Genomic DNA, 25,940 nt, shown 5'->3' on the forward strand with positions numbered 1-25,940 from the left:
ATTTAATTGAAAGCTTGAATTTTATCCCTGGCAACACATCCATGCCCACTGCTTTCCCTGAAGTGCCAAACTCACTAGGTTCGTTTTTAAGAAATTACCTACCAAATCTAAATAACCAGTCTGTCTGTCAGCCATTCTTTCAAGTACAAACGATGTTTTATTAGAAAAAAAGTGTCTAGTTCACTTTATATAAGCTCAAGTATACAAGTGCTTATGTGCACTTCCTATTTTATCAAACAATAGAAAAAAAAAGATGAGTATAAAGGGTTGAGAGATGATAAAAATGAGCCATTTTTATCAAGGATAGAAATCAATCAAAGATATTCATCAGAGAAACTAGTTTTCTTGTTCTGTACGTATGTACAGAATCCAGTGACTACTAGGTATGATTTGGGGCCACTGACTGTTTCATGCTAAGCTGTCAGCAGTTTTTTCACCACTGCGTTTGTACCATTTGTGCAAGGTCAACAAGTGAAAAGGGGACTTCAAAATATTCTGAGAATAGTTCAGACCTTGCAGACCCCGGAAAGAGTCTCAGATATCTCAGGGGGCCATGGACCACATTTTGGGAACTGTTCATCTATAAAAAGCTGACTTGCCTTCAATCAGCACATACGTGATACCTCCATGCTGGAAATTCTGACCAGGATGATTAAGAGTGGATTTTGGTTTCACCCAGCTTTATGCCTACATACAGGAAAAGGCTCCCCCCTTCTTGAGTGAAAACAGAAGAGTCTTTCTGTCTAGAATAAAGATTACCAGCTCCAGGCCTGGCTCTTGGCCTTCTTCACCAGGGAATGGTTAGATATTCTGCACATGTTGAAAGTTACTTGTCAAAGTATAAACTCTAACATTTCAGGTCTGTTCAGGTCAGTTTACCATCTTTTGATTATTTCTCTACATGCAAGGCCTTTCATGATGTGTTCCCCCAATGCAGTCTTACTCTTCCTGATGTCCAATATAGGCTGCCTGGTTAGGCTAGTCTTCCACTACTGCCAAACACATCATGCATATTCATTTCTGGAGCCAAATTTCCTTAGCCTTGCCTTCTGCCCAACATAATTCTACCCATGCTTGAAGATCCAGATCCATGAGACTCTCCTTGCATACCTTTTTTCTTGCATTGTTATTTCAATTTCTCATTTGACAGCTTTATTATATAAATGGAATCTACCTTTATTTAAAATGTTTTGTAATTGCATATAGCATACCAAGCCAAGCAGCAACAATGTTGCATGTAGGCCAAAACTCCTAATTTCACCCACCAAAGGAATACAACAAGACCAGGGGGCTCTCTTTGAATACGTGGGGCCCTTATTCTATTGGAAACTATTTTGATTGTTTAGACCTTACCTATGTAACTGGAGCTATACATGCCTCTAACAAAAAGCAACCATATACATATTTTTTTATATTGAGTCCTGAGTCATTTACCAGACAGCCTTTCAACAAATGAATGGTGGATGAAAAAACATAACACAAGTAAGAAAAATTTTTGGAAGGCAATTTACCAAAAGCAAAAAGTTCTTCCCCTTAAGGTATTTATTACTTCACTTGGCAACAGTAACATAATAGCTTTAAATGCTGAATAAAAGTAGGTTATGGCTTTCCAATTCCATTAAAAATGTTTTTTAAATATTTTTTTTCTAATTTATTTTTTTGAAAGACAGAGAAACAGCGTGAGCAGAGGAGGGTCGGAGAGAGAGGGAGCTACAGAATCTGAAGCAGGTTCCAGGCTCTGAGCTAGCTGTCAGCATAGCGCCCAATGCAGGGCTCGAACCCAAGAACCGTGAGATCATGACCTGAGCCGAAGTCGGACACTTAACCAACTGAGCCACCCAGGCGCCCCTCCAATTCCATTTTTAAGCAGTTGCTGCTACAGTCATGAAAATTGTTTACAGATTAATTGAAAATTGATTCTGATAGTACCTTGGCTACGAGATGACAGTACCTTTAAAATAAAACATCAACTCACCAACAATCTTGACATAAAAGTGGTGAGCGATGACTCTGATCATGTTAAAAGGGATATTATCCTCGTCAGGAGGTTTTCAAAAATATCACAAATTCCAATGTTAGATTAAGGACCACAGTTCAAATATATTTATTCTGCCTAAAGCCAGTCTACTACACATGAATTCATGCTCATATTAGAAATTAGAGTAATTCCTCACATTTTTTATTTGTAGACTCTCTTTGAGAAGGCTTTATTTAGTAGCTATTAGAAATTCAATTAAAATCAGTAAGCTCTGATTGAATATCTATGTACCAGGTACTGTCCTAGCTCCAGGGAATAAAAGAGAAAGTTTCCATTCCTTATGCAAAAGAGTTTCCCAGTCTAACCTGGAATACAATGGCTGACATTGGTGAGGCCTACCAAGAGCCACTGTTACTTTCTTTGTTGTCTGAACAAAATTGGAGTTCTCTTAGAGAAGTGCTCCTGGAAAGTGGATTGCTCGCTCAGTTCTCCAGGGGATAAATGGAGATTAGGCCAACTAGTCATGTTTTGCAACAAAGACTGTTCTCCTCAACAAAAGGAGACGTATATGAGAGAACCACACCTTTCTGACTTTGGATGCATTTTTATAAGACAATGAGTTCTTGAGGGGCGGTGGTCATCCTGCAACGTAAGTCAAAAGGCCCAGGGACTAAATGTTGACTTGCCAAGGCCAGGGATGCCGAAAATGAGAAAGCCTGAATCCTTACAATGTGATTGGGCTCTAGCACTAAACCTAGAAATACTTCTCAACAGGCTTGCTATTATGTGAATTAGTTCAATGGTCCACTGTACAGGTTACTTTTATAAATTAATCAATCAATTAATTATCTTTACTGAAATATAATTGACATACAATGTTACATAGTTTCATAGTGATTTGATATGTCTATACATTGTACTAGGCTCACCACAAGTGTAGTTACCATCTGTCACCACACAGTGCTATTAGAACACCACGGACTGTATTCCCTATGCTGTATCTTTCAGCCCTGTGACTTACTCATCCCTAACTGGAAGCCTGTATCTCCCACTCCTCTTCACCCATTCTGCCCATCCCCAACCTACCCTCTCTCCTCTGGCGACTTTCATTTTGTTCTCTGTATTTATGGGTCTCTTTCTGCTTTTTGTTTATTTATTGGTTTGTTTTGCTTTTTAGATTCCACACATAAGTGAAATCATATGGTGTTTGTCTTTCTCTGACTTATTTTACTTGGCATGATGTCCTCGAGGTCTATTCGTGTTGTTGCAAATGGCAAGATCTAATTTTTTGTGGCTAAGTAAAATTCCATCGTATGCATACACCACATCTTCTTTATCCATTCATCTACTGATGGACACTTGCATTGCTACCGTATCTCAGCTACTGTAAATAATGCTACAATAAACATAGGGGTGCATCTATTTTTTCAAATTCGTGTTTGCATTTTCAGGGGGCAAATACCCAGTAGTGGAATTACTGGACCTATTTTTTAATTTTTTGAGAAACCTCCATACTGTTTTCTGTAGTGGCTACACCAGTATGCATTTCCATCAACAGTGCACGAGGGTTCCTTTTTCTCCACGTCTTCACCAACACTTGTTTTTTCTTGTGTTTCTGATTTTAGCCATTCTGACAGGTGTAAGGTGATATCTCATTGTGTTTTTGATTTGCATTTCCCTGACAACTAGTGATGGTGAGCATTTTGTCACGTGTCTATCTGTATAGGCTAATTGTAGATGTGTATCCTATTCCTTGCAGCTGAAAGCATCCTGTAGACATACATATAATATGTATCGTATGTACATAATACATAATACAATGGTAAATACTATAGCAGATACACACAAAAAATGAAGATGAGGAAGACATTTACACTACTTTGGAGAGGCCTTACAGGACAGCTGTCACTGATGATACAAGGGGTAGGAGTCCAATAAGCAGACACAGGTGAACTGGAATTTTAAACAAAAGAACCACAGGAGCAAAGGCATGGCAGGGTAAAGGTCTATGGTGTACCTGGAGGCTGGTTCATAATTTGAAAAGCTGACTAGAAAATCCCATTCATCTTTATATCCCCAGTGTCTAGCACAGTGCCTGGTAAAGAGTATCAATAATTTTGAACGAGTATCACAGAATAAGCATGAAAAAACAGGCTAGAGTCAAATTGAGAGAGGCCTTGTGTGCCATGGAAAGAAGCATGATAAGACATTTCACATAACTTTGGAAGACAGAAAATTGAGGTCCAAAAGTGACTGTTTAGATGTATTACTGCTAGATGAGGAACGCTTACAAAGTCATGAATGGGTAGGGATATCTTTTCTGGCCCTGTTACCCATATTCTCCCTTCATGAGTGGGTTTCCTATACCAGCACTGCAGCCAACAGATGACAAGTAAGGAGTGAAAATGAAGAATACCAGCATTTATGTTCCTCTAAAATGACCAACCTCCTTACATGATCTGCCAGGGCACCCGATTTAACATCAACTTGTGGAGTTAAGACTTGAGGAGCCTTGACTTCATGGTGAACATGGTTGTGCCTTATGTAATACTTTCGTGCAGGAATTTAAATGACCATGATTTGCTGAACTCCCACTCTGTGCTGCCTGTTGCTAGGCTGTGGTGTTTATGAAAGTGTACATCATGGTCCCCGTCCTTAAGCGGCCTGTAACCTACCCGAGGAGAGAACAAAGACACTTGAGGTAACCAACACTAATGTGGTGTCCACCATGTCTACAATGAGGACTGGCATAGAGTATGGGTATGAAAGGAACTTGGAACAGAGTGATCTCTGAAGACTGAGGCTTTATGAAGGGAAGTGGAACTTGAATTGGGTCCACTGGGAGTGGAGGATCAGACAGTAGATGATATGGTTACAGAAGTGTAGACTGAGTAAATTTATTGAAGACCATGGGTGCCAGGCAACCTGAGAATACTTCTCATTCAGATAAGGAGGGACCATTTTTCATGGCTCAGTAAATATGTCCAGTGGTAGCTCTGAACAATCTGCAGAGGATTTCCAGGAAAACCAGGAACATTGTTCATGGAACAGTGTAAACCACTTAAAATTCTCAAAACATAGTGATGGGTTCACTGTACCCTTGCCCTTACTGTGACTGAAAACCTAAATTTATTCAAAAGGTATCAGTTATATATAAGACACTATTTTAAATCTCTGGGGTTATCAAAAATGAGTCAGGGATATATCCAGCTATTTGAAAGTCCAGAGTTTCATTAGAAAAGAAGAAAAAGATGTGTATTTATAAAACAAATTTGGAAGCCATACTTCAGAACAATAGGCCATAGAAAGTACTATTGGGTAAAGCAGAAAGAGTGTAAGAAGAAGGACATCTTAGTTCCAATGTAGGGAGGAGTTGGGGCAGGCTTTGTGGAAGAGATAACAGGATCAGAAGTAGGTTCTGGAAGGTAGAGAGATTTGGAGATTTGGGGGATGAGAAAATTAAAGCATAAGAGAAAAAGGTAAAATAAAAAATTATGCCTTTGCCAAAACATCTTTGGCACAGTAGATATTGCCAACAATGTCACTGTTACTTCTTGAGTCCAGACAGAGCTTTAACTATCTAGCAAAATATTTCTTAAAGTGAGATATATTCAGTCCACCTGAATTTTTTTGTTTAACTGCTAAAGTGAGGGTGGTTCTTCATAGGCAAGTTATTTTGAAAAATTAGGCTGATTTGTTATATTGGAAATGTAAAATGGAGAAATAAAACAGAAAACCAAACCAAACCTCCAGAACAAAATAGAAGCCAAAGAAACTAAGGGAAAAAGCACAAGAGAAGACAGATGGATTGAAAGACTGTAGGGATATAAGTTGACATTACCGAGCCTGATGGAAGCCACTTACCCTCTCATTTTTTTAAATCAGTAAAGTGATACATTTGCATCAAATAGTCTCTGAGAATCCTCCAAATTCTGAAATACTATGATTTGCTAGTCTTATAATTTTGTCTCATTATCCTATAAAAATTCAGAATTCATATGTGTAGAGACAGGGTTCTCCAATGATAAAGCAATAGGTGTTTCCATGAAGTGGCCATTCCAACTGATGCCATGGTTTTCACAAGATAATATATAATTTGAAAAGGGCTATTAAATTCTTAACTTTCTTTAAGTCACAAGGTAAAGTCAAGAGTTTAATGAGGTCTTATATCTCTAAGCTTTTCTATTGTTAATGAGAAGGCACTGTTTGAAGAAATAGTATTTTTTAACTATTTAGAATCTTCCAGCTATTCTCAACAGAGAAACTGTTCCAAGAAGCGACATCTATCTACTGCGCAATTGGAACAATGGCCAGCTGGGAGGAGAGTTAGGACACAACTATTTCCTGATAGGTAAAGATTATTTTTTCTCAGTCCAGTTCATTATGAAATCAGTTTATAATTCCTTTCAAATATAATTTTTTTCTATAGAATTCTTCATGACAAGTGAGTGATAGCAGAAGGTGGGTCCTTTGTCTATAAAATTGGAGGACACTAGATATCTTTTATGGTATTCTAACATATGCTATTTTGGTACTATTAGCAACAAAAAAATGTATTGAGTCACTACAGAGAATAAGAGAGGGAGTTTCACTCATCACCCTTACTGATCAGCAATAATCATAATTACAACAATAAAAATTTATATTGTGAGTAATTTTAATGCCTTTATCAGAAGGAGCTGGATGCATTCTGTACACATCAGGTCAGCAGTCCTGTTTCTCCATTAATCCAGGTAATGCAACTGCGAGAAAGGACGCCACATCTACTCATAGCCACTGGCTAGGAGGGAGCTAGGTGTGCTTGTTTAAAGTTAACACCAGATTCTCCTTCCTCTGACTAGGTAATGGGTGTTCCTCACAATTGACACACTATCTTTCTGAATCAATCCTAGTTCCAAGGATACAAATTTTTCATGCCAACACTAGTTACATAATTTCATACATAGACACACAAAATTTAAAAACTCTTGATTTCCACTAAGATTATATGAAAGAATAACTTTCTGATACAAATGCCATAAAATTAACATCTAGCTACAGAAAGAAAAATGATGAAACCATGAAAAATCCCACCCAGTAAGAGTTAATTTCATTACATGCTGAAACCATAAACCTTCCTTACTCAACTACTTCATAAACCAGTCATTTGTGAACGATTACTTTAAACCATCAGGCCATTCAGTATCCTGAAAAATAGGATAATGGAATGCTATATCTCCCCAAAGTCTGCTTCATTGTAAACAGTCCATCCCTCCTTGCTGACTCCAAAAGCTGTATAAACATACTGCAATCAAATCCACCATAGCTCATAGAAATCCTTTCTTTAAGTAATCTACAAAATGCCAACCTAATACAAATACAAGAAAGAGGAGTTCTTACTGACACGACATTTTGTATTTACAGTACTCTGAACAGTGCTTAAACCTGCATGGGTTATAAAAGGCACCCTTCCCCACGCTCCCTCCTGGCCTGGGCCGACAGCATGCGTAGGCCTCTCGTTTACACCACACTGCAATAACATAAAGAAGGGTTTACTATTAATCCAGGTTTTACTACAAAGCGACCCGTTATTTCTCTGTCAAACACTGGCAAGAGTGCCAAGTGTCTGTCATCCCATTCAGGGGATTAAGTCTTCTTTTATAGTCTGATACTTGTACCAATTTATAAAAATACAGATATAGTTTCTTAGAGTTGGTCACAGTCTATATTTTGGCTTGGATTCAGGCAGCAGAGGTTGACCATGACAGCTGGCAGGAAACTGAGGGAGAATACATCCTCCCCCTCTCAGTCACCAAGTCTCCGTTGCCATAGTGATTAATCCTTAATTGAATGCTGTCTTTGTACATTTCTTTTCAGAAAACTTTAAGTATACTTAAGTTGAAAACATGCAGTTGACTGAAAAAATGAGGCAGCACATCACAAACAGGTATAGCTAAATTCTGTGACATACTTCCATATATTAAAGGAACAAATTAGCTCTAATAAAGGTATTATCAATTCTTTTGAATGCTTAAAGCATTTCTTTCTGATCTGAGCTTAGACCTAAATCACACAGGTTTTCCCTCTTGCTATCAGACATCTCATCTTTTAAAATAAGCTGTCTTCAGACATGGTTCTAAAATATCTAAGTGCAATTTAAGGTAAAACGAGTTCTTATCTTAGATAGTTTGTATCACTCAATAACAAAGGCATGATTAGAAATTTATGATAGAAGAGATAGGTTTTCATTTGGGACATCTGTAAAATGTCATATAAATAGAAATTACTTTATAAAAGTACAAACTGTAAGAAACCAAAGGCAAGATGGAAACGATAGTATATTTTAGGCCTCTTAATGTATTGTTGTATTTGAAAAGCAGGTTCAGAGTTCTTGTCATCAGGGCTATCAATAATTACATCGGAAGGACTGAGCAACTCAAAACCATAGGAGGTTTTCAAGGACAGTGCTCTACACTATTTCTCTTGTGTGATTTTTCCATTTAGTATACTTCTTTGCAATTTAGTTAAAAGCCCTTACTTAGATCAACTCCAGTATTCCTTTGGAAGTGAAATATCTGCATATTGTGGCCACTGTTAATCGTGTATTGCTTTCATAGAAAGAAATAGGATTTGTTTTCTTTTTCTTAGAAAAGGAGACAACATATCTGTATCTGGCTGCGCGCGCGCGCGCGCGCGCGCACACACACACACACACACACACACACACACACACACACAGTCTTTTCAAACAAAAATAAAGGTCTCTAATAAAACTGTGGTGACAGACAAGAAGCACTCAGAAGAAGTCTCAGCACTAAAGGTTCTGGATGTGAGCCCCAAGATGAAAGATACGGACTGCAGGTGGGAGGTCTGGGGACCTCAGAAGCGAGAGGTTTGCAGGTGATTCTGACACTACTGCTTTCACCTTGCTTTGTTTCCCTTTATCTTAGTTTATTCTCTTCTCTTTCCATAACTATTTTTAATTTTTTTCAAAACTGCAAATTCACTGTTGCCACCCACCAACATACTACAAACTGCAAAACCTCTCAGCGAGTGACATGCAAATCTCTCTAATCGAAGATGGTAGTATGCTTCGTTGATTTATCTATTAAAGGTGTTGAAGTAATTTTGACCAGATATGATGAAATAAGTGATTGTGAACATTTTTTTCATAAAAATTCTGAGATGGTCTTGAAATGTTGTCAATGTCTCAGATATGTACAATAATAGATTTTTAAAAAGTTGCTTTGGAAATCATTAATTTAACGATCTTTACAAATAATTTTAGTAAAGAGAAAGAGTATACTACCATCATTCCGCCTCCCTGACATTACTGAGGTAGTATTTAGTTTCCAGAAGATTTACAATGAGGAGAACCAAGAATATTATGTACAGAGATAATGCAAAAGGATTAGTCTGATGGCAGAGTGATGTCTCATTCATTTCAATGTCTGTCAGCAGCTATGGCGATATCTTGAATTAAAAGTAGTCACTTCAATTGATGAATCAAAAGAGAAAATAAGCTATAGCTTTCAATAGAAAAGTTTCTAATATTTTCAATTCTAACACAGAATATCTAAAATAAACTAATATATTGAGTGGCTTTCTATTTTCATAAGCAAAAATCAGTAGTCACATAAAATTATGAAAATATTCTACCTTGAATATTCTTATTTTTTTATTTAAAAGACTTTTTTAATGTTTATTTTTGGAAAAGAGAGAGAGAGAGAGAGAGCGAGAGCATGCATGAGTGAGCATGGGGGAAGGGCTGAGAGAGGGAGACACAGAATCCAAAGTAGGCTCAGACTCTGAGCTGTCAGCACAGAGCCCAACGTGAGGCTCAAACTTCAGGAACTGCGAGATCATGACCCGAGCCAAAGTCAGATGCTTACCCAATTAAGCCACCCAGGCACCCCTCTTGTTTTCCTTTTAAAGGGAGTCCAAAGCCCCGGATCTGCTAATATCACCCATTTTAAAAATTTATAATTAAATATGGTTGCATACAACTATTTATGGATTATTTTTCTTCATTGATCCCCACCTTCCAGGGGAATTAGAGACTTGATATTAGTCTTAGCCAGTGGTAATAATAACAATACACATTATTCACTGAGTGCTTACTTTGTGTCAGGTACTGTCCAGAGCATTTTTACCTCAGTTTGTCTTCACAACAACTTTTTGAGACAAGAAGTATAATTATTTGTATTTTAAACACAAAGAAACTGAGGCACAGAGAAGGTAAGTCCCTTTCTCATGGTCACACAGGAAGTATGTGGGAGAACTAGGAATTTAAACTCTGACATTCTGAGTACAGTGCATGCTATATAGGCTAGGTGTAGCTATCAAAATTCTTTCTGCCTCAGAAGAGTACAGAGTTCAACAAATTGAAAAGGAAACTCGTATTATATGAGTTCTTTATTGCCAATTAAACTAAAATGAGGAAAGCATGAGATATATATAAGGGGTTGTAGTTTTATATAAAAATATAGTAGATTTAGTTTTTGAGGTTGATGAAAAACTAAGATCATAAATATGGATGAGCACTACCTATTTTGAAAGTTCTGATTTTCTTATAATAAGTAAGCCTTTTCTTTTTGAATGCTAAGTTCATATACTGTCCCTAGGTGGTTTTTGCATATAGGTAGTATATTACAGCTTTCAAGTAAAGTACAGCCATATTGTTACTGGTACAGGCAAAATCTGAGGGACTGAATCTTACTGTATCAAGTACTGATTTAAAGAGGCTAGCCACTGAAAGGAGCGTGTTCGTACAGACTGTTCTTGGCCTGCTAGCATTGGTGGCACGGGGTTCGACTGCCTTAGTGGCTTGAAAGCTTTCCTGAGTATTTTGCACCCACTATGATTTAGTCATTAAACAACACATTTCTTCGTACTCCCTGAAGGTTTACTAAGTTGGTCTGTGTGTGATGGAGAGACATACAGCCTCAGAGGGCATATTAGAAATCCTAGGGGATGAATATTCCAATTTGTTTCTCATCAAGAAATGTGCCTCACTCTGATATCCACTTGAAGAGACACAGTTCCTGATGAGATTGTGCTGTCTACCTCAAGAATTTTGGGGCTAAAAAAGATTCAGAACTACTAGTATTAATAGTAAAGTGTATTTCTAGCATTTTCATTTTTACAATTTTCCTTAAGAAATTTCCAAAGGGATGTTTTATTGCTTTTATATCTAGGGGGTTGCTTCTTAGGTCCATTTTGGGAAGAATCAGATGAGGCTTCAAATTTCTTCTCTGAGAAATATTTAAATAAACTAACAACCAATATCCAATTAAATTTATTCATTGACATCTACTACAGGGGGTTGCCAAATTATGTGACATTCTCACATTAAAATTTATTTGTTTGGATAAGGGCATGACTTAAAAGAAGGGGTATGGTTAAAATAACCCTAATAAAAATCAGCTGTCTATTTAAGAAATTCTGATAGGCTCTAATATAGCCAGTTTCTGGCAAACACAGCATATTGCGGACTAGTGTTTTCAGACATTTCCTACAAGATAGGTGAAGTAGAGAAATGCTCTCTACAGTGTTGGTTGAAAAGTGGTATATTCATAGATCAAATGAGAATATAAAAAAGCAGCATATTGGGTCATGAAACTATACCTTTGTGTACTGCATTGTCCCTTTGGATTACAATAAAAAATGCTAAAAGCACAGCCTTCCAAAGTCTGTTATTACATTTACTCTAAGCATATTATAAGACAACTCGCTGTTCACTAGATCACTGAATGTCTCCATTTAAAATTCCAGGTGACAAATTTCCTCAATAAGTACCAGGAAGAGAGCTTTCCTCCTCCCTAGAGGAGCCTGTATTTTTTGTTTCCTTTTCCTTAAGGACAATCATTTAGCTCAGTGTTTCTCAGCAGGGTGTTATGGCATTTTAAGCAGAACAATTCTTGGCATGTGGGATGGCCCTCCCCCCCCCTCCTCACAACAGCCATTTAGTATCCCTGGCCTTCAGACATTAATGCCGGCCGGGCACTCAGTCACTGTGACCACCCAAAGTGCCCACACACATTTCCAAATGCAGTAGTTGAAAAAACACTAAATGAATTGCTTACTTCCTTTGTTTTGTCTACAAGAAACTCGATCAAATTTATCATTTAAAAAAAATATCTAGGTAAGAACATTATGTCCTATATATCTGCATTCTAACTTTCTTTTAGTCCTAAACTTGCAGTTTAATTTATATTTTCCTTGGTTCTGAATTTCACTTTGTATTCTGATTTTATTGTTTAAGAGAATCCAAATTCTTCGTGGAACCAGAGGAGTAACAATAAATAAAGACAGCTTGACAGTTCAGAGGCATTTCTCCCACTTCCTTCTTAAAAGTAGGACTAACTAGAAACAAAGTATGTGTCCTTGTTATATACGGTGCCCACTTTTCTCTCCTACACATAAGTGTTAGAAAACTGAATCCCGGGCTCTTAGAATAAAGAACAACAAGCCAAAGAGAAGAAAATATTTTTCAAACATCCGATGAAAGTGATTATGTGTAAATAAAATACATTTATATAAAGCCGTATTTTTATATAACAGCAAGTTTTAAATGAGAAAATCATATAGGAAGTATTTATTACTTATAACATTATATGAATCCTTTTGCTAAAAACATTCTACAGGAAGCTAGTTTGTGTGTGTGTGCTTTATGTGGGGTAAAACATTTTGAAGGGCATCTTATTATACACTCCCCTTTTTCTATATGAACAGAAATGGTTTTGATTCTGATTTAAATAACTGCATGATCCCCTCAGATTTCTCATTTTTTGGCAAACTTTTATTGAGGGGAATTATTAAGCAATTATTAGGGATTTATATATAGATTTGGCTTTTATTTATTTATAAACATATTTTTAAATGTTTATTTATTTTTGAGAGAGAGAGTACAAGCAGGCAAGGGGAAGAGAGAGAGGGAGACACAGAATCAGAAGCAGGCTCCAGGCTCTGAGCTGTCAGCACAGAGCCTGATGCAGGGCTCGAACTCACGAACTGTCAGATCATGACCTGAGCCAAAGTTGGATGCTTAACCGACTGAGTCATCCAGATACCCCTAGATTTGCCTTTTAATATAAAACATTTTTAGTGACTACAGTGCTCCAAATGGTGCACTTTTTTATACTTACTCATATGTGACTTACAGTCTAAGTAGCTACTTTGGAGGGAGTATTAAATAACTTCTATGAAGAGGAGATTAAATACTAAAGATGTCTATACCCTATGTTCTCTTACCTTAGAAGTGCAAACAGCTATGTTAGCAGGAAGCTGGGAAAACTGCTTCAATTCAAACACATCACGTGCTGCCCATCGGCTCATGTGATTTTCAGCTTTGCTTGATCCAATCACATTCTGGTTTGAGTGAATATAAGCCACTTCCTGAACACCATCTAGAAGGCAATTGATGTTTATTAAGTGATGCCTCATTGTGAAGCAATATGGTTGCACATATATTTTAAAAATTATCAGCAGTACCACTAAAGAGAGGTTATGTTTGTTTTATTTTTAATCCTCAAGAAAAACACTCAGTATGTTAACATTACAATATTCTTTTTAAAAAAATTGAAAAGAGAAAGTTCTAATATACTTGTCTAGGTTAACTTGTAAATGACTTTTCATTCTCAACTATATGAGAACTTCTGAGATTAGGTAAAAATCTTTAGATTTAAACCTGAAATAAGGGGTTTTGGTGAAGAGAAAAGTCATGGTGAAGGGTCATCTCTATGGATTTGTTGCTTCAATTGACGTAAAAACCTTTCTACTAATTTAAACAGCAATTGCTAGCCTCATCTATCTGTTCCTTTAAACATGCACTTAATTACAGCAATGGAGTGGGAGTGGGAGGTTTGTGACCAGGGAGTTTCGTTTGGTTGACTTTGTTGAGTTTTACTGTTTGTATTTTGCCTTTTTTGTATAAATGCCCAGAGAATGTCAAGATTGGAAGCTTTTAGGAACTGAAAAAAACTAACTTACAGCTTTTATCTGAAAGATGTTTAAAAATGGTTACATTTTTTATTGCTTTGCTTCCAGGTACTCATAACTTACTTTTAAATTGTGGTCATAAAAGAGAAGGCTAGAACTGAGGTCTGTAAAAGCTCCCACAAACATCCCTGGCAATGACCCTCAGTTATGACCTTCAACACGTGTGCTGTTCCTGTCCTGAACCTCTCTCAACTCAAACCGACAATCATTAGAAAACAAGATGTTGTTAAATAAGGTAACTAAAAGGGCAACTAAAATAAAACCCTCCCTAAATTTCAAACACCAGGGAGTGAGTACGGCAAGTTTAAGACCTCCAGAAGGATTCAAGGATTCTTCTGACAGAACATTTACTCCGATTTCTTAATTCTGATGACATTTTATGCATTATTCAAAATAGCATTAGTTCCACACTACTGACATCTTTTACACAGTAAAAAACAAAAACAAAACTCAGCTGATCTTTTACAGAACAGTTTATGCAATAATTCCTCAAACCTAAACCTAACCGTAGCACAGACACCAAAGGATAGTCCAGTACTTAGTTACGAGGGTATCAAAAAATCTATAATGAACTTTTGAATAACCACAAAAGAAAGCTTGCTTTGTAAATAAGTCAAACACTTATGATTAAAGTTTCTGCATCAAACTATCCTTGCTTGTATATCAGCTTCTTTCACATTGTTTTTTTGGGAATGAGTCAGACACTTTTAAAAGCAATGCTAACTCTTAAAATCACTGAACAGATTCTCAGCAGATGGTGGTGGCAGTGGACGCAGTTTTTCAATCTCCATGAATCCCTACACAGAATGGACAGTAACGAGAGAGCAAAACGAAAGGCCATGGGCAACACATACAAATTAAGATGACAAGATAAACCCTCTAAAAAATACAAACATTTGTATTTTTTGCCCTAAAATACAAATAGAGGGGGATAGCCCACCAATAGCTGCACTGTGCACAGCATCAGGGTGTATGTGTGAAGGAAGCGACAGCGTGGTGTCTGATGGCGCTAACGGGAGAGCCTAGCAGAGCCCACAGGTGTCCCTGGAAAGCACAGCGAGCCACTTACAGACGAGTTGACTCTGGGAAGGTTTTCCGTTCTTTAAAGCTAAATGGGTACAGGGGGCTTATGAAAAGAAGGCCTGAGAAAATGAAGCAAACTCCCTCTTAAGAACTCCCCGAATGGACCCACAAGGGCTCCCAGGCCAGGCCCACACAATGAAGAAAACTGCCGGGTAAGAGTTAAAATGCACGGGGTAGGAAATGGGGGAAAGAGAAGGCTTAGTGGAGCACTGGGCAGGGATAGAGGCAGGAAATCCCACCACAGTTTTGAGCACTGCACAAAAAACCAGTTATGAATGTTTGTGAAATTGGAAAAAATTTCCTAAACTCTGCCTCACTTAAAATATTCAGGGAAAGTAATTTCTATAAAAATGAGCAAAAGGGTCAAATATCATAAAATTATTATAAGAGAAAAATTAAAAGAGAATAAGTAGCAGAATGAAAACATACCAAAAATGTGTGCTCACAAAGCAAATTAAAATTGTGATTTCAAAACAAGGTAAAAGACATTAAGAAAACGGTAAGATACAGGAACCAACAACTTTAAGTCAGAATTAGAATAACTCAGAAATGGGTGCTGGGACTCAGAAAATATTTAGAAGTTAAAAAAAATTCAGAAATGAAGACTAAACTAGAAGGAACGTAGAGGGAATTAACACAACTACTGCTTTACGAGAAATGGATGGGTATTTTATTTATAAGTAAAAAGAAACAGAAAAAAAGAACTTGAGATAACATGACAAATACTGAAGACAGGCAAAGAAAACTGAGTATAGAATACCAGGAGTCTCTGCAGAAAAAAGCCAAAGCAAAGGGATAGAAAAAGTAAGTAAAAATACTCGTATAATAAAGCCTTCCTGAAATAAAAAACTGAGTTGAAACTACATTATGACAATCTTGGCCTAGAATAACAGACAGTGCTACAGACTGAATGTCTTTGGGAGATAATTAGGTCATGAAGGCAGAGCCCTAATGAATGGGACTAGTGCCCTTGTAAATAGAGACACAAGAGAGGTGATCTCTGTGTCCACTACATGAGGACATAGCAGCTTTCTACAGACCAGGATGAGGGTCCTCACCAAGAACCTGACCAAGCTGGCATCCAGGTCTTGAACTTCCAGCCTCCAGAACTATGAGAAATAAATGTTTAAGCCCCCCAGTCTGTTTTAGCAACTCAAACTAAGATAAACATTTGAACACAATCTCATAAATTTACTAGACAAGAATGAAAAGAAAAAACTCTTTGGGTGTTAAGGGGAAAGGAAAAGAACATGTGATACACAGTGAACGAAAATGAAGACTCATGTTTAAAACACTTCAGAAAAGAAAGTGTGAGTCAACAATTTTATATCTGGCAAAAATGACTTTTAAGTATAAAATGGCATAAAGTATTATTAACAGGAATCTCAGGGAATAGTATTCTCATGAGCACTTCCTGACGGAGCTACTAAAAATAAGCTTCCGACAAGCAAATTGACAGGAGAGGCACTGACAGAAGGACTGAAGAGGAGCATTAAATCTATCGTCCCCTAGAGGTCAAAACGAAATGGAGTCTGGGGTGGGAGAGTGTGCTTCAGAGGGGGCACATGGAGGAAGTCCTCTCTCTTGACCCAGGTGGTCTTCACCACCCACATACTCATTCGCCCCTCAGCGTAGCATCAAGATCATAGAGCTGTTTCACAAGCTAATTTAAGAATTTTTCACAGAACTTTTGCACAAAACAGTATGTAACATAAACTTTTCAGAATATATCTATAGTTACCTAAAAATTTATCCATTGATTCATACATTTGCTCTTGATTGACAACTGTCTCATTTGAAAATTTCATTGATTTTTTTGGTATAAAAGTGCTATTTTTCTTATGGTTGGGTAATTTTGAAGAGAAACCGATCCTATGTTTTACAGTTTTTGGTGCATGGCTCTGTTTAGAGAAGCTGATGTGGTGAACAGTTAAATCATCATCTGAGGATGAAAAATCATCAATAGCCTGAGAGCTACAATCCCCATCTGCTGCGTACAGTTGATTTGTTTTCTTCATGGTTTTAGGACAAGTGTAAAGTTCCTTTTTATCTTCCTTTTTTCTCTTAAACCTCAAAGAACTAGTAGGTCTTTGCTTTCTTGCTCTTGACTCAGACGAAATTTCAATGTCATCAGACTCGTCACTAATATCACTACTGCCTTTTCTTCTCATGATAGATTTCAAGGTCACATTCTCAGGATTTAATTGCTTTGAAATTAGTTTATTTCCTTTGACATTAGTCTTTCTATCATCACCGTTATTTCTTATTTCTACAGGATGTTCTGTTTCAGAACCTTCAGATCCATCCATGAGTGGCTTAAACTTTATACCATTCTTGGGGCATCTCTGAGTTGTATACTGTGTGGGAAAGATGACATCACTATCTTCTGATTCTGTGATGTTCTGTAAAACACGATGGTGGTCAGCTCTATTTTTAAAATTGTTCCCATCATCAGACTCAGAAGAAATATTTTGTTCTAAAATGTTCTCATTTTTATCAAAGATATATTTTTCATTTGGATTTAGGAAACTAGCTAATCTCTGATGTTTTGAAATACCAAGAGAGTCGTCATGGCTTTTCTGATAACTAACGTCTTTGGCTTCTGTTGAAAGACATATGGGCTGTTCATCAGGACTTTCATCATCAGACGCAAGATTCCCATCACTTCCCTCAACTGTATTACAATTTGTTTCAAACAGCTTAGAGAAACCACACTGGAGTAAGGTAAGCTGTGCGGGAGAACCTGAAGCTTTGCTTGAGTCAGAGGCTTTCTTTTTAGCAGTCTTTATTCTTGAGTTTCCCACTGATTCATCATCACTAAAATCACTGCAGAGATTACACGCTTCTTCTGTTGGCAACTCTGCAGGCTGTTCCAGACCTCTGTGTTCTTGACAGTCAGGCTCTCTTGGCTATAAAAGAAGCAGTCACAGAAATGTTAGAAAATGTCAAGATAATATCAAATCTATCACACTGCAAGGGAATGAAATTTGGGCAGAAGAAAACTTATGTCCTAATATACCATTTGGTATTTTCTAAAGTACAACATTTAATAAACAAGTGTAAAGGATTTAATATTAAAGCCTGGTACACTCTTTTCAAGTTGAATAACTTTCCAAAATAAAGAAAAGTTTAGACAGAATATGATATAATCAAATTATCTGTAAGGAGAACACAGAGCAGAGCAGTCATCTTCTAAGATGAAGGGACTGATTCTGGTCTCCAAAGTGAGAAGTACGTAACTCCTTGATTTCCATGGTCCAGCACATACTTCCAACCACACTTTAAGAAAAATACAAATTTGCAGGCATTAAAAAAGTAAAGAATTCACAACTGGAATATGGTTCTAATAGATTAAAAATAAGAATAAAATCTGATAGAATCTTGACCATTAGAAATAAAGAAAATATTTTAGATATTTTGAAGTAAAATTTGCTACAAATTTAAATCCAGTATTTATTATTTTTACATCAATTGGAGCTGAATATATCCTGTAGTTTCTTAAAGTTGAGGCATTATTAGTAAATGATTTGGGGAAACTATCCATTAATTACTCCTTTTTATAAATCCAGTAATACCTCTGCTAGCATTTAATATTCATATATTTCTATAAAGTTAGAAAAATACTCACCCATATTCCAAATTATTAAGATGGTATGAATTTATACTTAAATTCCTAAAGGCAAGAAAAACTCAGCAACAACAATAACAAAAGTAACAAAAAAAACCTTCTACATGTACATTCTTTACTTTTGAAGAGGCCTTTTGATGACAATATAGATTTTGTAGTGTGTGAGATCATAAACTACCAGAAAGATCACGAGATCAAGGAAGCAAATAAAATTATCTGTTAGAGAATAATTTTGATGTTTGGATTTAATAATCAAACACATACTGGTTACTCTTTTTCTATTGAATTTGTTGTTTAATGAAAAGTTTAGTTAGGTTAGATTGGTCACCTATACAGTGTATTTAATTCTGGATTTAGTTTGGTATAGTTAAAATTCCAGCTTGATTGCAAATGACTGGTGATTGTTACTGAATGTGTTCTTATGATATGAAATGTTAAATTAGCCTAAATTATTTTTTAATTTTTTAATGTTTATTTCTTTTTAAAACAGGTAGAGAGAGAGAGAGAGAGAGAACACAAACATGCGTGCTCACGGGGGAGGGGGCAGAGAGAGGGGACAGAGGATCTGAAGTGAGCTCTGCCCTGAGAGCAGAGAGCCTGATGGCCGGGCTCAAACTCACAAACCGTGAGATCATGACCCGAACTGAAGTCAGCCGCTTAATTGACCGACCACCCAGGTGTCCCCAGTTCACCTAAATTATCAATTTTATTGATTGTCCTCTGCTTTGTATCCTTGACGTTTTTTCAAAGACTTTTTTCTTTATACGTTGAAAAATAAAGAAAAAGGAAAAAGAGCTTAAAATGGTCTCAGTACATGTTTTCTAGGAGTCATAGGCTACAGATGAAAAAATTGCTTACCGTTTCTTGTTCATGTACTGGAGGCCCCTCTTTCAACCATGTTGTGGCTGTCATGATCCCTGCTTCCACTTTGCCTTCTCTCTATAAAAAATGCCAAAAGAGTTGTAAAATATGGGGTAAAAACCACCAGATAAACAAAAGCAATGGCATGCTAAAGCTGGGGAGTAAAGAAAAACAGAGAACAGCCTGCTTTAGCTCTGTCTTTAATATGGAACACGTCACAAATTTGCATGCCATCCTGGTGCAGGGTCTATGTTAATCTCCTCGTATTGTTCCAAGTTTAGTATATGTGCTGCCCAAGTGAGCACTGCTTTATAATTCTTTTTTGTGTTTTTTTTAAATTTATTTTTTGAGAGAGAGAGAGAGAGAGAGAGAGAGCGAGCAGGGAAGGGGCAGGGAAAGGTGGACAGAGGATCCAAAACGGGCTCTGCACTGACAGGCTCACAGCAGTGACCCTGATGCTGGGCTCGAACTCATAAACTGTGAGATATGACCTGAGCCAAGGTTGTACACTCAACTGACTGAGCCACCCAGGAGCCCTTGCTTTAGCTTTCTTAATGTTTTTTCCTATTTTGTTAATTAGTATAAACTCAGATACAGTTTATATAACATTTTAAAATGCTCATAAATTTTGGATACTAGAGCAGAGAGCATCAGAAATCGTCATTCCTCTTGCAGCCCCCTTGTGAAAGATAAATGGCAACTCCAGTCTTTTGTTTCTCAGGCAAAGCGTGTTGGTGTCATCCTTAACTCTTCGTTTTTTCTCAGACACTCTCTATACCTAATCCACTGGCAAATCCTGTCTGCCCCACCTGAGTAATAGATACAGATTCCAACCACTTCTCACACCATCCACCACAATCGCTCTGGTCCAAATCACCATCATCCCTTGGGTGGATTACTGCAGTATCCTCCTACCTGGTGTTTTGTACTTCGATAGCCTAATTCTTACTATTTACTCTAGACATAGACTATGTTTTTCTTCTGTTCAGAACCCTCTAATTGCTTTTTGTCTCACTCAAAGTTCCTAGATGGCCTGGCTTCCTCTCATCTCTCTGACCCCATCTCTTGCTCACTCCACTCCAGCCACTAGGGCCTTCCTGCCATTTTGAAATTATGCTGGACAGGTTCTTCTGCAGGGCTTTTTGTATTTGTTCCTCTGTGTAAAATACATCTTTCTCCTTCATCTCTTAAAAGAATCAGTTGCAACCTCACAGTTGCAACAGCCTCTCCCTTGGCTACTCCATCTAAAACTGCAATTTTCCTTAACCGTCTCCCTACTTCCCTTCTCTGCTCTATTTTTTTAAATTTTTTTTAATGTCTTTATTTTATTTTGAGAGACAGAGCAGAGAGTGAGCGGGGAGGGGCAGAGAGAGAGGGAGATACAGAATCTGAAGCAGGCTCCAGGCTCTGAGCTGTCAGCACAGAGCCCAACGGGGGGCTTGAACCCACAGAGTGTGAGATCATGACCTGAGCTGAAGTCGGATGCTTAACCAACTGAGCCACCCAGGCACCCCTTTTTTAAAAATTAGGATACAATTTACATATAACACTGTGTATATTTAAGGTGTATAAAGTGTTTTGATACATTTGATACATTTTTAAAAATTAGGATACAATTTACATATAACATTGTGTATATTTAAGGTGTATAAAGTGTTTTGATACATTTGATACATTCTTTTTTGTGGTGAGAACATTTAAGATCTAGTCCCTTAGCAATTTTAAAGTATATAATACAGAGTTAATGACTATAATCAGGATACTAGGCATTAGATCTCCAGAAGTCATTCATCTTCTACCTGCTCTATTTTTATCCTCAGAGCCTGTCATCATAATTAACTCTATGCATCATTATTTTTTCTGTTTATTATTTGTTTCCCCAAAATAGAATGTAAGCTTCTTTGTGGGTTGAACTTTTTGTCTATTTTATTCATTTCTGTATGCCTAGCTCTATGATGTACAGTACTTGATATTTAACATAAACTCAATAAATATTTGTGAAATTAGCTCTCAATGTCTATCTCTAACGGGGGACCATGACAGTGAAAACAAAGTTAGTGCAAAGTAGAACTAAACTGCCTGGCACTTGCTGGGATGAGCACTGGGTGTTGTATGTAAGTGATGAGTCACTGGGTTCTACTCTGGAAACCAATACCACACTGTATGTTAACTAAATAACTTGAGTTAAGTAAATAAATTAAGAAGAAAAAAACAAAACAAAACAAAACCAACCAACCAAATAAACAAAGAATTGCCTTACATCATCAGGTTAAAAGTGTTCTATAAATTAAAATTTCTACACCTTAAAACATTTTAAAAGGATTTTCTACAATCTTTAAAAATTAAAAATGAATCACAGGAAGTAAAATAATTATTTTATGTTTGTAATATATGTTTCCATTATATAGCGCTTGTAATATTTTAAAACATTGTTTGGCCATAAGCAGCATGAATCTAACCAGGCCTGAATAATCTTACTTACTTACTTACTTATTTATTTTTTTATTATTTTTTTTTTAGAGGAAGAGACTGCTCTGTAAGCACCTGGCCTGAATAATTTTAAATTCTTACTGATAACAGATGAGCAATTTTAATTCAAAATTTAATTTAATATTTGGGTGCTGATAATGTGCCCAGGAAGAAGTTAAGCACATTTTACCACAAGTAAAATATAAGACATGGATGGCCCTGTCATTAATAAACAATCCTGGAGGAGAAACAAGATATATTTAGGATAACCAGAAAACAAGAGAACTTCCCATTTAATAACTTGTCATACTGAATGTCTTATCTAACATTTGCTTAAGGAATAAGTTGCTATTCTGTTAAAATAGAGAACTCAACTATTTGATAAATGAGAGAAAACAGGATAAGTAAAATAATGCTAACATATTTTATAGATAATAATTTCAAATGAGAAACACAAATATAAACTGGTATGTTGGGTAGTACTCTGAGATGGAAGTAAGATCTGAGGGTGGCCTGGAATATTGGAATACTAACAGGACTACTGACTATAAAAGAGGAATGGGAGAGGCGCCTGGGTGGCTCAGTCGGTTACGCCTCCGACGTCGGCTCAGGTCAGATCTCACGTTCCTGGGTTTGAGCCCCGCATCAGGCTCTGTGCTGACAGCTCAGAGCCTGGAGCCTGCTTCAGATTCTGTGTCTCCCTCTCTCTCTGCCTCTCCCCCCGCCATGCTCTGTCTCTCTCTGTATCAAAAATAAATAAAACATTAAAAAAATAAATTTTTATAAAAGAAGAATGGGAAATAAGTCCATGAAATGGACAGCATATTCAAAACAAGAAAAAGATAGGGAAATTTTATTATTTATTTATTTTTAAGTAATCTCTACACCCAACGTGGGGCTTGAATTCACAGCCCTAAGATCAAGAGTCGCATGCTCTTCTGACTAAGCCAGACAGGCAACTCAGGACAGGGGGATTTTAAATGGGCCACTCAATTCAAATCAAATAGTTACTATAAAATAAAAATTCATCAGTATACATCAGACACTGTATAACAGCTGCAATATTCACAGGATACATCCAATACATGCCTTCCTCTTAGCCTCTGGCTTACCACGCTCACTGATGTTACATGTTCATTATGTAAGTGTTCTCTTTCACCTCTCATCAAGATGGCCTAAGTTCTTTAAGGACAGGGACCAACTGTTCTTGAACTGCTTTTGTGAAACTGAGTAAATCAATCAACTACATGAAGGTTTTAAAAAGTTAAGGGAAACACCTTGGAGCTTTCTGAGGCTCATTTTCCTTATCTATATGAAGAGGAAGTTAATAAAGATGATACTCCAGGATGTTATGATACTCATGTCAACATCAACTGGAAAATAGGTTAATATCTGTAGTATTCTGGTATATCAAAGAACTTAAGTGATTTTAAAAAATGATACAAATTTCTGTTTGAAGAATAAGAAACATCTGTATGCTGAGGATGAACACAACTAGGGGAGTTTGAAATATTGGTGTGGAATTTTTATTGGGAACAGAAGAAAACAAAAATCTCCATGAGACATGAAAGTACATCTCAGGGAGTATTTGGTAACTTTTAATCAAAACACATTTTATAATTTTGTTTATTTAGGAAAGTCTCCTTTTTTTTTTAAAGTTCCTGACTTAGCAGCTGTTTTCAAAATAATATAGTTCTCTTTGCCAGTCTGCAAACGATCCTGAGAGGTCATATACTGTGTACTATATATATCTGTATTTGTGTGTACACATTATTTATAACTATGCATGGCGAAATCTTAGAGAAACAATAATTCATTTCCTATTTCTAAAAGTAGAAATTTTTTATTAAGAGAACCTCAAAGTTCTCTGAAAAGGTAGCAATTATATTTGAGGGTTTCCTCAGGAGAAAACTGTATTTAAAATATTACTGTAAAGGTCAGGCAACAATTTCACACCTCCAGGATGTCCCTCGTGAGACAAGACCCTTGGGACCTTAGTTTGAAGAGATTATAAACCCCAAAAAGCTCTCCTCGATGTTCTTTTGATCCTTGAACTGCTTCAAAATATCGCTTGGCATTTTCACTTCCAATCACCACACAGTGAAGTTGCTAAAACAGAAAAAAAACACAAGAAATTTTTGAAGTGTTTGCTCCAACAATATGTCAGAATTTCCTGGCATTCCCTGTATATACACAGCTTTCGCTGGAGCAGGCAGAGTCTCCTTAGGGAGGAAATTTTATTTTAATTTCACTGGCAGATGTTGCCATTATGGTGAAATAAATAATAGTAATCTGTCTTCTTGAAGAAGAGACCTTACATTTCCTATTTTATCTATTTTCTACCAAGTCAAAATCCCATCACTATGCAATATTCACTTGACGTTGTAACATTTAATAATAAAGGTGTATAAGACATCTGAATACACTTTTCTTCTTTCTAGACTCATTACAACAGGAACTACTAAGACCGACAAAAATCATCACTATTTCACCAAAGTTAAATTATAACTTAAGAAACTACATGATAACCAGGTTGGTGTCAAATCCTAATTGTAGCCATTGTTATACTGTCAGCTAACAGCCAAATCCAATCACTTTTTAGAAACATTTAGGCATCTTTGAAACACTGTGAAATACAGAAAAAATCCGGAAGGACATATACTACTTAGGTAACAACATTAGTGTATTGCTAGATACTTTGCTAAATGCAATGTAAATATAATCTGATTAACTCCATGTACACTTTAAAATTTCTTGAAAGAAACAAAGACTGCAGAGTGGAAAATAACTGCAGTCTGTTGTTTACGTAAGGATTAGTAAGAGGTTGCTTTGCACTATAATAAATTAGGCAACTGAAATAATTTTTTTACTTTGAGAGCGTGGTGGAGAGGAGCAGGGGTTGGGGGGAGAGAGAGAGAGAGAGAGGGAGAGAGAATCCCAAGCAGGCTCTGCACTCAGCGCGGGGCTTGACCCCACAACTTTGGTATTATGACCCCAGCCGAAATCGAGTCAGACACTCAACCCATTGAGTCACCCAGGTGCCCATGCAGTAATTCATTTTAATAATATCTGCTATTTTTTAAATACTTACTACCTGTGTAGCATTTTTACATTGTCTCATTTAATATCTACAACTCTGTAAGACATTGCTATCTTCTTTTTGGAAATAAAAACTAAAGTTTAGAGAAATTAAGTGCCTTCTCATAGCTGTCCAGCCAGCAAGTGTCATTCCTAGAATTTATACCTGGATTTGGCTGATCCAAAATAATTTCTCATCTCTAGGAGGTCCCTTTTTTTTTTATTAAATTATTTTAAATGTTTATTTTTTGAGAGAGAGGTGGTTGAGCTTCTGACTTTGGCTCAGGTCATGATCTCACAGTTCATGGGTTTAAAGTCCTACATCAGGCTCTCTGCTGTCAGCACATAGCCTACTTTGGATCCTCTGTCCTCTCTCTCTCTGCCCCTTCCCCTCTCACAAGCGAGCACACACATGTTCTCTCTCTCAAAAATAAATAAATATTAAAAAAAAATAATAAAAATAAAACAAGATCCTTGGGACCTTGGTTGGAGGAAGCTGTGGATCAACATCCAAGTTGACCAGTTGGTTTCAATGTCCCAGAAACATGGGCTCTAGTCCAGGAAATAGAGTCCAACAAATAGCAGCTGATGGACCTGATGGTCCAGATGATTTTACTCTTTGTTCCTGACTCTTCCTTAAACACTGTATTGTCACACTGAAAACTACTTAATGTAATCACCAAAGTTATCTGTAAGCGTTAATCCAAGTCTTTAGAATTTCCCTACTTTATCACAAAATTTATAAAAGGCACGTTGCTTTATACTTAAAATAAGTTTTCCAAAATGGCTCCAGTAAAAGTGAAGGTCAGATACATCCATCTGTAGGCTGTTATAAAAAAAAAAACAGTGTAAGAATTAAAGAAG

The 25,940-nt window shown here is 36.8% G+C and overlaps 1 protein-coding gene and 1 non-coding gene across 4 annotated transcripts in view; both read right to left on the bottom strand.

Moving 5' to 3' along the window:
* The window catches only part of ERCC6L2 (ERCC excision repair 6 like 2), a 148,493-nt gene that overhangs the window by 18,705 nt on the left and 103,848 nt on the right, over positions 1-25,940 (bottom strand). For all 3 annotated transcript variants that reach the window (XM_029920474.1, XM_029920473.1, XM_029920475.1), the window contains 4 exons: positions 23,955-24,107; positions 19,527-19,607; positions 16,782-17,949; positions 13,211-13,365 (listed from right to left, as the gene is read on the bottom strand). In XM_029920474.1, coding sequence (XP_029776334.1) covers positions 13,211-13,365; positions 16,782-17,949; positions 19,527-19,607; positions 23,955-24,107 — 1,557 coding nt within the window. The remainder of the gene's footprint in view (positions 1-13,210; positions 13,366-16,781; positions 17,950-19,526; positions 19,608-23,954; positions 24,108-25,940) is intronic.
* Positions 19,729-19,834, bottom strand: LOC115277143. Its single transcript, XR_003902251.1, has one exon. It is a non-coding gene; the product is annotated as a U6 spliceosomal RNA (small nuclear RNA).

The sequence above is a fragment of the Suricata suricatta genome, chromosome 13, assembly GCF_006229205.1.
Source record: "Suricata suricatta isolate VVHF042 chromosome 13, meerkat_22Aug2017_6uvM2_HiC, whole genome shotgun sequence".
Lineage (NCBI taxonomy): Eukaryota > Metazoa > Chordata > Mammalia > Carnivora > Herpestidae > Suricata > Suricata suricatta.